At 35.6% G+C, this 12,500-nt stretch overlaps 1 protein-coding gene across 5 annotated transcripts in view; it reads left to right on the plus strand.

Annotated features, from left to right (window-relative positions):
- The first annotated feature begins 4,092 nt into the window (after window positions 1-4,092).
- Window positions 4,093-12,500, plus strand: part of LOC123511368 (protein masquerade-like) — a 97,760-nt gene continuing 89,352 nt past the window's right edge. The window contains exons 1-2 of one of the 5 annotated variants that reach the window (XM_045267185.1): window positions 4,093-4,168; window positions 7,655-8,208. In XM_045267185.1, coding sequence (XP_045123120.1) covers window positions 8,079-8,208 — 130 coding nt within the window. In that variant the 5' untranslated portion in view covers window positions 4,093-4,168; window positions 7,655-8,078. Of the gene's footprint in view, window positions 4,192-6,460; window positions 6,582-7,274; window positions 7,568-7,654; window positions 8,209-12,500 lie in introns of those variants that run through there. The other 4 variants (XM_045267188.1, XM_045267187.1, XM_045267189.1 and 1 more) reach the window with 4 other exon arrangements.

Consider the following 12,500-nt stretch of genomic DNA (forward strand, 5'->3'; position numbering starts at 1 on the left):
CCCTCTAAACTTAGCGTCATTTCGTAGGGCTAACTCCTGAATTTCTAACTCTTTCTCCTGCCTTTTAAGTTGTAACTGAAATTCTCTCTCTTCCTTTTCTACCTGTAGTTGCATTTGTTTTTCATGCATCCGATATTCTAGTCTGGATCCGAAGATTGCAGGTTCGGATCCTGTCACGGTTGCCAATTGTTACGTTCACCGGTTAAACGGGTAAGATTGGCATCGGGGAGCCGGTGAACAATAACAATAAAAAAAAAACACTGCAGGTTCAACTGGTGAGGAAATGCAAAGGGGGCACTTAAAAAGCTATTTTATTAACCCAATAATGTAACTGACCTACACATAGATATAACATGAAACATGAAACTGACATACACATGGATATAACATGAAACATATGAAACTGACATACACATATACATATAACACAGAAATAAATACAACAATAAAGAACCCAACTTAATACCTAACAATAATACTAATCCTATATGGAGGCAATGTGGAAAAAACAGACGAGGGGAAGTAATACTTATGCGGTGTCGCAGTGGTGAATGAAGTGCTGGGTGAGGTGGATCCCACGGTAGTCCAAGAGGCGTAGTGTTCACTGGTTGAGGCCTGGACCTCCACTGACTTCCAGAAAGCCAAGAGATGGCTTAACACTTCCGGTTGGGTCGAATGGGACCGCGTGAATCCAACTTCGGGACAGTAGCAAGCTTCATGAGACGGTGACGTGGAGGGTTCATGAGACGGTGCCGTGGAAGGTTCATGAGACGGTGACGTGGAAGGGGAAGTGGAGAGGTGGCGAACGAGGTAGCAAGCGGAGGAGGTGATGGTAGTGGAGTATGTTACGATCCCAACACTTGGATAACACTTATTAACTCAGCCTGTTCTGTGCAATACATGATAGAGAAGTTGCCCATCGGGTACTTGAGCCTTCCATCTCCTGAATTTCACGCACTTTATATCTCTGCCCGGAATCATGCCAAGTCTTTTCTTCAACTTGTCAAAATCTTTCAAACTCAAACTCCATCGAGACTTCTGGAATCTAGCCAAAAACATCTCCAATAACTTCACTTCTTCATCTTTCCCTCCTTTATTTCATCCTGATGGCACCACTGCCATCTCTTCTGTCTCTAAAGCTGAACTCTTCTCTCAAACCTTTGTTAACAACTCCTCCTTGGAAGATTCTGGGCTTGTCCCTCCCTCTCCTCGTCCCTCTGACTATTTCATATCTACAATTAAAATTTCTTCGTAATGATGTTTCCCATGCCCTTGCTGGCCTAAACCCTCAGAAGGCTTATGGTCCTGATGGGGTCCCTCCTATTGTTCTCAAAAACTGTGCTTCCGTGCTTGCACCTTGCCTGGCCAAACTTTTTCAATTTTGTCTATCGACTTCTACTTTTCCTTCTTGCTAGAAGTTTACCTACATTCAACCTGTTCCTAGAAAGGATGACCATTCTAATCCATCAAATTACGGTTCTATAGCTTTAATATCTTGTTTGTCTAAAGTTTTTCAATCTATTCTCAATAGGAAGATTCTTAAACATCTGTCACTTCACAATCTTCTGTCTGATAACCAGTATGGCTTCCGTCAAGGTCGCTCTAGTGGTGATATTCTGGCTTTCCTTACTGAGTCTTGGTCATCCTTTTTTTGAGATTTCGGTGAAAGTTTTGCTGTAGCGTTAGACATATCAAAAGCTTTTGATAGAGTCTGGCATAAAGCTTTGATTTTAAAACTGCCCTCTTACGGCTTCTATCCTTTTCTCTGCGACTTTATCTCAAGTTTCCTTTCCGACCGTTTTATTGCTGCTGTGGTAGACGGCCACTGTTCTCCTAAATATACTAATAGCGGAGTTCCTCATGGTTCTGTCCTGTCACCCACTCACTTTCTATTATTCCTTAATGACCTTCTTAACCAAACCTCTTGCCCTATCCACTCCTACGCTGATGATACCCCCCTACATCTTTCCACGTCCTTTCAGAGACGACCAACCCTTCAGGAAGTCAACACATCACGCAGGGACGCCACAGAACGCCTGACTTCCGATCTTTCTAGGATTTCCGATTGGGGCAAAGAATATCTAGTAGTTTTCAGTGCCTCAAAAACTCAATTCCTCCATCTATCAACTCGACACAACCTTCCAGACAACTATCCCCTCTTCTTCAATGACATTCAACTGCCTTCCTCTTCCACACTGAATATCCACGGTCTGTCCTTTACTCATAATCTTAACTGGAAACTTCACATCTCATCTCTTGCTAAAACAGCTTCTATGAAGTTAGGCGTTCTGAGGCGTCTCTGCTAGTTTCCTCGCCCCTCCGACTGCTTACTCTGTATAAGGGCCTTATTCACCCCTGTATGGAGTACTCTTCACATGATAGGATGGAATCAAAAGCTTTTCGTCTCATCAACTCCCCTCCTCTAACTAACTGTCTTCAGCCTCTTTCTCACCGCCGAAATGTTGCATCTGTTTCTATCTTTTATCGCTACTTTCATGTTAACTGTTCTACTGATCTTGCTAACTGCATGCCTGCCCTCCTCCTGCGGCCTCGCTGCACAAGGCTTTCATCTTCCTCTCATCCTTATTCTGTCCAACTCCCTAACGCAAGGGTTAACCAGTACCTTCAATCATTGATATCTTTCACTGGTAAACTCTGGAACTCCCTCCTTGCATCTGTATTTTCAACTTCCTACGACTTGTCTTCTTTTAAGAGGGAGGTATCAGGCGTTTGCTCCCTAATTTTGGTTGACGCTCTTCCTCTGTAGAGAACAGTACTCAAGTGGTCTTTTTTTTTTTATCTTTTCTTTTTCTTTTTTTTTCGTTTTTGCCCTTGGTTTGCCCTCTTCCCTACATAAAAAATAAAAATAAATGAATAAAATGAAATTGCTTGCGCCACTAATGGGTGGAAGCTGAACAGCGCTTCCCACATATACATTTCAAGGATGCCTACAGGCGCTATAGGCCGTAACATGAAAAAAATAATTCCTTTACTCATTCATACTTTCTCTGGTAAACTCTGAAACTCCCTGCCTGCTTCTATATTTTCATTTTCCTACGATTTGACTGCTTTTAAGAGGCAGGTTTTAAGACATTTGTCCCAGACTGCTAACTCTACTAACCTTTTAGGGCACTGGCATTCAAGTGGGATTGTTCTGTTATATTTCTTTGTTGATCTTGGCCAGCTTCTCCTTTTCCAGTATATATATATATATATATATATATATATATATATATATATATATATATATATATATATATATATATATATATATATATATATATAACCAAATTCAGTTAATTGGGTAAGATGGAAATGGGCTGAATTTTAGACAAGAAGATTAGGAGAGTGGAGAGGGTGAGGCAGAGGTTCTCAACCTAAGGTACTCGTACCACCCAGGGGGTACGTGAGAGGAGTTTTATGGTTACGTGGCAGGTTTCTCAAAATACTTCAGTTATGAATAACTGCAAACCTGTTTATAGTATCAAAAGTGGCCTACATGAGCTGGTATAGATATATTCTCCACTAGAACCAGGATACGTTAACAACGTTAACAAGGAAATTCTTGGAGTTATGTCACTTAAGAGAAAGTTCTGTTGGATTACAGTTGCCACACGAGCTTGCAAACCTATAATATTTAGTTCCGATTTATTACTTTTTATGTGCTATTCACACACACAGTGACTTACCTTGTTACTTCGTACTAGTAACAAATTGCAACTAGCTGCAAGCAGCACTAGTTCACTCACAATGATCGAAAACTGTCTGATCTTCCGTTTTGGTAAATGTATTACATACTAGTCACAATGTTTCTCTGTGAAGTACTAGTTCCTATCGATATTACCTCATAGTGACATACTTATATTAGTTGAAAATTTTGTCTGCTCCACATACACAACACAATTTAAACTTAATAAACTAAGTCAATAAACCATGCATTTATTTTTACCTTTCCTGACGCTGCATTGTGGGTAATGGGTACGTGACCAATACTAAAAACTTCAAGGGGTACATACGATTAAAAAGGTTGAGAACCCCTGGGGTAGGGGGAGGGAGGGAACGACCTAAAGGAAAAATCTCTCTCAGTTGTGTCGGAACTGTCAGTGTGTGAACAGCTCTGCAACGAGGCTTCCACGTCCGCCCACTACCTCATCCTCAACACAAAGCAGTATTTGTCTTTATTATATTATCGTAAGATCATTATTATTATTATCATTTTTATTATCATTATTATTATTATTATTATTATTATTATTATTATTATTACTATTATTATTATTATTATTATTATTATTATTATTATTACTATTATTATTATTATCATCATTATTGTTATTATTATCATTATTATTATTATCATTATTATCATCATTGTTATTATTATTATTATTATTAGTATCATTATTATTTATCATAATCATCACCATCATTATTAATAATCAATGTTATTATTTTCTTATACAATTTATGAAAACCCATTCTAGTGAATGGAGCAAAAAGTGTGATGAAATTATATGTGTGATGGATAAGGCCGATGAATCAAGTATATTGTATGTGTGGGTAATGTAAACATAGGGGTCGTGTAAGTCAGGTTTGTGTTGAAAACCTGTGTTGGGTATAGTGGATGCCTTGCGTGTATCGTGAATGTTGGTTACTATAGTTGTGTTGGGTGTCGTAGTAATATAAGTGTTATGGATACTACTCGTGTCTTGAATATAGCAAGTGTTTGATGGATAACGCAGGTGTGTATCACAGCTGATTTTGTTGGGTACCGCATGGCTTTTGGATAACAGATGTGTGTGTGTGTGTGTGTGTGTGTGTGTGTGTGTGTGTGTGTGTGTGTGTGTGTGTGTGTGTGTGTGTGTGTGTGTGTGTGTGAAAAAAAAAAAAAAAAAAATAAATAAATAAATAAATAAATATATATATATATATATATATATATATATATATATATATATATATATATATATATATATATATATATATATATATATATATATATATACCGTCTGTGTCTAGTGCGAGATAACACCCTTCAGTGTGATATCGCAGGTGTGGTTTTAAAATAGCGTGTGTGTGTGTGTGTGTTTGTGTGGTGAGTAGTGCAGGTGTGTGATGGATATCATAAGCATGTGTTAGAAAATCCATGTATGCGTCTATCAGATATTGCACGTGTTTATTAGATATCGCATGTGTATCTGCTGGATATCCCAAAGGCGTCTCTTGGATGTCGCAAGTGTCTTCCATATCACAGGAATGTGTGTGTGTGTGTGTGTGTGTGTGTAAGCGCTCGCGCGTTGCAGCAGTGTTGGATACGTGCATCGTCTGGTATGTAGCACCTGCTTCCTTATAGGCGGGCGTTTTCTCAAAGTGAAAAGGGGACATTGACTACCTCTATAAGTATGGCAGTATGGAGAATCAAAACTAGTACAGGTGTTTCAGTGATCATCAGGTTGCTCCAATATTTAACCTACATTCATTTGCTATATACATAAATGACACTGTTCACACACACACACACACACACACACACACGCTACCTGTTGCCCCAGTGTTCTAGTCAGTTTTGAGGGCATAACTAAGCTCTCTAGCTCTTCCTTTTTCCTTTTCGTCTGTTATTGTCTTATTTTTTCTACATCCTCTTCTATTCCTCTCTACTCTGTGGTTTCTAACATTTTAGAATTTAATCTTTGGTATTTAATTCCTATGCCTTATATCTATATATCTATCTATCTATCTATCTATCTATCTATCTATCTATCTATCTATCTATATATATATATATATATATATATATATATATATATATATATATATATATATATATATATATATATATATATGTATTGATTTAAACTGATGCATTGTTTTTTTTTATTTTCTTCTTTCACTGACAGCTTAATATCCTTTCACACTTTTATAAATATTTTGCAGACTGTTTTAAAATATATTTCCATGTTCTCCAGTCGTTTAAGATTATATTTTGATATCAAGTATGTGTATTTCATTGAACAATATAATAAATGTTTCTTTCTGTTACTGTCTTAAAACAGCCCTGTATCCTCCACAATTTCTAATGTACTTCACCACAGCATGCTTGTGATATATATATATATATATATATATATATATATATATATATATATATATATATATATATATATATATTTTTTTTTTTCAAAGACATTTGTATATGTTTATTTTGTATTATTACGTATTTCGTCTGTAGCCTGAACTACAGCTTCATCTAAACATTGCTTTCATTTCCTACCATAATTTGGACTAGGAGGAGGAAAAGTATAAAAGGTCTCAGAGGAAGAGGAAGAAGCAAAGGAGGATGAAGAGGAGTAGGAGGAGGAGCGACATGCCGGTCAGGTCGCTTCACCGCCCCTGCCTCCTAACGGGATCCTCTGTTGCCAAGTAGCGTATTTACGTCTTTCATTTTCTCTCCGGATGGAGTTAAGAGTGGAGATACTGGAGAATCTACGCAGAGGAGGCATGGAAGTTAAAGTGATTTAAGAAGTAGAGCCCGGAGAGGTTGGAAGGTTAGCTGGGGAGGATCTAATCATGGCTTCTTATAGGTAAAGTATGTCGTGGTCACTTCCTCACAACAGTAGTAGTAGTGGTAGTAGTAGTAGTAGTAGTAGTAGTAGTGGTGGTGATGGTGTTGGTAATGGAGATGATAGTAGTAGTAGTAGTAGTAGTAGTAGTAGTAGTAGTAGTAGTAATAGAGATTATAGTAGAAGTAGTAGTACTAGCAGTTACTGTTTTTGCTGCTGTAGATCCTACTGCTATTGCAGTTGTTGTGAAACTTACATAAATGAGTGGCATGCAGTTCCAGTAACAAACATGTGCGTTCCTTCTTTGGTCACGCACATGTATCCGTTACAACACACAGGAAGAAGTTCTGGCTTGCGTTGTGGGGGCCTCAAGCGTATCAAGTGGTGTGGAACAACAAGGGGGTGAATACGATAGGTTTGCAGCGTTACAAAGGCAAAGTTTACAGGTTTAAAGGAGTTTTGTAAGGATTCGTATTGCAAGAAATTTACATTTCTTTTTATTATATTGTGTTTTGTAACTACACAAGTCTATAATGACGGTGAGACTAAATAGTAAGACGAAGACTGAAGCGGCATAAGATATGGCGGCTATAGATCTATAAGGAGGCTTGTTACGAACGGTGACTAAACATTCGGTGAGGTCCGTTATAATGTTTTGTCAGCTAGGTGCTAATAGAAGGTACTGCGCAAGAGGATGGAGAATGGGAGGCAATACTGAGTGTTTTAAAAGAATGGAGTCAGCGGTAGTAAGTCGTAATATATAAAGATAGCATAATCAGTTTAGATCTTTAATGTCTAAGCGTAACGTTAAGAATGATATTACAAAAATGTGAAAAAGATGAAGAAGGCGTAGGGAGGAAGTTGTGAGCAGTATGAGCTGTGGGGTGTGGAATGAGGCGGCAGAGGGTTGGCTGATGTGGTGGAAGAGGAAGCAACGGTACCTCTCAACAGCTAGAAGATCTGGAAGAATATTTGGGTCGTGTGTGACGGGTTGTAAAGGAGGAAAGGTAATAAGAGACTCACCCAAGAAGAACCTAAACAGGTCAACACAAACCTCCATTACAATTTACTTTAATTTATGACTCTTCTTTCAGCGACGAACAGAGACTGTAAGGAGGCACGCATCCATGAAACCCGAAGGTGACTCAACGATGTGACGCTGTAAATGACGTTGCCATCACAATACCGAACAAGAGTGATTTTAACTATTTCAATTGACCTTAGAGGTGCGACACAGTAGTGACCTTAAAAAACACGGATCCACATCTAAAGGATATCTAACAAAACTTATACATTAAAAAAGTGACCACTCATCATGGCAGAGGAGGGTTAAATCCTTAGCCACATTTCTATGGGATTTCAAGTGCAAGTCAGTGTTCGTGTGCCTTAGTGTTATTGATTCGAAGTGAGTACAGAAAACAGCTTTAGTGACGATTTATGGTATTGATGTGGCGTTGTCTTTTGTAAATTGCTGCTGTTGTCGTCCTTGCTTGAGGTGGTGTGACTCGGCAAGTCATCATGGCTCTCCATTGGGCGAATCTGACCTGGATGACGACGGCACTGCTGTGGTGGATGGCAGCTCAAGGTCAAGTGGCTGCGAAAAATTCAAGCAGTACAACATCATCAATTCCTACCTCCGTTCTTACTTGTGAGTATTTATGGCACATCACTGCAACTCTGTCGTGTCTCTATTACCTTCATCTCCAAGTTGTGAGCGTTTCCTCCTCCATCCTGTCACCCTTTATCACTATGCTCGACTATTCTGTAATTTAATTTCGCACATTTTCCCTGGTCAACCACCTTTCCTATTTCACACCTGCCTCCATTCTCCATTTTCTTACAACATATACTCTAAAGGGAACGATTATAGAAAGACAAAATATGTCTCACATGAAATATTTTCGAAAACTTCCCACTTCTTATATATATATATATATATATATATATATATATATATATATATATATATATATATATATATATATATATATATATATATATATATATATATATATATATATATATATATATATATATATATATATATATATATATATATATATATATATATATATATATATATATATATATATATATATATATATATATATATATATATATATATATATATATATATATATATATATATATATATATATATATATATATATATATATATATATATATATATATATATATATATATATATATATATATATATATATATATATATATATATATATATATATATATATATATATATATATATATATATATATATATATATATATATATATATATATATATATATATATATATATATATATATATATATATATATATATATATATATATATATATATATATATATATATATATATATATATATATATATATATATATATATATATATATATATATATATATATATATATATATATATATATATATATATATATATATATATATATATATATATATATATATATATATATATATATATATATATATATATATATATATATATATATATATATATATATATATATATATATATATATATATATATATATATATATATATATATATATATATATATATATATATATATATATATATATATATATATATATATATATATATATATATATATATATATATATATATATATATATATATATATATATATATATATATATATATATATATATATATATATATATATATATATATATATATATATATATATATATATATATATATATATATATATATATATATATATATATATATATATATATATATATATATATATATATATATATATATATATATATATATATATATATATATATATATATATATATATATATATATATATATATATATATATATATATATATATATATATATATATATATATATATATATATATATATATATATATATATATATACGAGAAAAGCCCAGCCAAGGACAACAAAATATATATATATATATATATATATATATATATATATATATATATATATATATATATATAAAGGTTCACTTGAGAGTTAGCCAAAATTACAGAGCAAATGCCTTGATACTTCCCTTAAAAGAAGTGAAGTCGGAGGAAGACGGAAATACAGAAGCAGGCATGGAGTTCCAGAGTTTTACCAAAGAAAGGTATGAATGATTAAGAGTACTGGTTAACTCTTGCGTTAGAGAGTTAGACCGAATATCGATGAGAGGAAGAAGAAAGCGTTGTGCAGCGAGGCCATAGGAGGAGGGGAGGCATGCAGTTAGCAAGATTAGTTGAACAGTTAGCATGAAAATAGCAAGAAGAGATAGAGAAAGATGCAACAGTTCGACAGTGAGAAAGAGGCTGAAGATAGTCAGTCAGAGGAAGGGAGTTCATGAGAGGAAAAGCTTTTCATTCCACCTCTGTCAGTGGAACCCCCTAAACATGCAAAGAGTGCTTCATATAGAGGCGGATAATGCCCTTGTACAGAGTTAGCAGTTGGAGGGGCGAGAAACACTTGCGGAGACGCTTCAGAACGCCTAACTTCAAAGAAGCTGTTTTAGCAAGAGATGAGAAGTTTCCAGTTAAGAGTATAAGTAAAGGACAAACCGAGGATATTCAGTGTGGAAGAGGGAGACAGTTGAGTGTCATTGAAGTAGAGAAGATAGTTGTCTGAAAGGTTGTATCGAGTTGATAAAATTGAGTTTTTGAGGCATTGAAAACTACTAGATTTTCTCTGCCCTAATCAGAAATCTTACTAAGATCAGAAGTCAGGCGTTCTGTGGCGTCCCTACATGATCTGTTGACTTCCTGAAGCGTTAGTCGTCTCTGAAAGGCCGTGGAAAGATGTAGGGTAGTATCATCAACGTAGGAGTGGATAGGACAAGAAATTTGGTTAAGATCATTAATGAATAATAGAAAGAGAGTGGGTGATAAGACAGAACCATGAGGAACTCCACTATTAATAGATTTAGGAGTGGAACAGTTGCCGTCTACCACGGCAGCAATAGTACAGTCAGAAAGGAAACTTGATATAAAATTGCAGAGAGAAGGATAGAAACCGTAGGAGTGCAGTTTTGGAAATCAAAGCTGTATGCCAGACTCTATCAAAAGCTTTTATGTTTTACGTGATAGCAAAAGTTCCACCGAAATCTCTAAAAGAGAATGACCAAGACTCAGTAAGGAAAGCCAGAAAATCACAAGTACAGCGACCTTGACGGAAACTACACTGGCAATCAGATATAAGATTGTGAAGTAACAGATGTTTAAGAATCTTCCTATTGAAGATAGATTCAAAAACTTTAGACAAGCAAAATATTGCAAGATATTAAAGCTATAGTACAGTATTTAGAGAGATTAGAACGGTCAACCTATTTAGGAACAAGTTGAATGTAGACAAACATCCAGCAAAAAGGAAAGGTAGAAGTCGATAGACAAACTTGAAGTAGTTTGGACAGGCAAGGTGCAAGCACGGAAGCACAGTTTTTGAGAACAATAGGAGGAACCCCATCAGGTCCACAAGACTTCCGAGGGTCTAGGCCGGCAAGGGCATAGAAAACATCATTACGAAGAATTTTGATTGAAGACATGAAATAATAAGAGAGGAAGAGAGAGAGAGACAACTCCAGAATCATCAAAGGTGGAGTTGTTAACAAAGGTTTGTGAGATGAGTTTATCTTTAGAGACAGAAAAGATGGCAGTTGTGCCATCAGGATGTAATAAAGGAGGGAAAGAAGAAATAAAGTTATTGGAGATATTTTTGGCTAGATGCCAGAAGTCTCGAGGATAGTGTGATTTTGAAAGATTATGACATTTTCTATTTTTGAAGGAGTGTTTGGCAAGTTCAAGAACAGACTTAGCATGATTCTGGAAAGAAATATAAAGTGCATGAGATTCAGGAGATGGAAGGCTCAAACATCCTTTGTGGGCAACCTCTCTACCATGTATAGCACGAGAACAGGCCGTTTTAAAACAAGGTTTAGAAGGTTTAGGTTGAAAGAAAGAATGAGGAATGTACGCCTCCATGCCAGACACTATTACCTCTGTCATGCATTCAGCACAAAGAGATGGGTCTCTTGACTCGGAAATAGTAATCATTCCAGGGAAAATTAGCATAATACCTCCTCTGGTCCCCCCAACTTGCAGAGGCAAAACGCCAGAGGCACCTCCGCTTTAGGGAATCCTGAGGAGAGATTGGAGAAATAGAAGATATAGAAATGAGATTGTGATTCGAACGAATGCAATGGAGAAGATAGGGTAATAGCATAAGCAGAAGGATTAGAGGTGTGTTTTCAGAACTAGTGGTTGTCACCAGGTGGCAGCACAGTACATGTCCCATTCGCTCTCACAGGTTTAATATAGAACATGCCTGCAGTGTCATTCTATAAACACAGGGGTGGAATAAATTGATATTATATATTTTTCTACATTTTATTCTAATAGTAACACGTAAAATCAAACCCTATTCATGAACAAATGTATATAAGTTGATTTTCTCGTGAACTGGCATTGAGACTTAATTGGTCTTCTCCACATTTCCAAAAGAATACATCCTTGACCAGAAGTGCATTAATCTAGTCGACAGTAAACATGAAGAAAACATGTCTGTGTCACTTAAAAAGCCAAACCCACAGATCAACAACAATTCTAATTAAGAATAATCCGAGTATCCTGATGAGTGGTACAGTGGAACCATGCGTGCTTTGGGGTCCGAGGGGTCTCCAAGTGCACGGGTTCGAATCCTGTCCACGGTCATTTGGGGCAATGGTTTCCTAGCGGGTGGGCTTTGAGATAGGAGGTACCCCAAAAAGTATCCCCTTTAGCCATATATTCCCATGAAAAGCCCACATGGCATAAAAAAAAAATAAATAAATAAAAAAACTGCCTGGGCTGCCCAACTCTTTATCTTAACAAACACATTGTTGGTCAAGTAG

This window comes from Portunus trituberculatus, chromosome 31, assembly GCF_017591435.1.
Source record: "Portunus trituberculatus isolate SZX2019 chromosome 31, ASM1759143v1, whole genome shotgun sequence".
NCBI lineage: Eukaryota > Metazoa > Arthropoda > Malacostraca > Decapoda > Portunidae > Portunus > Portunus trituberculatus.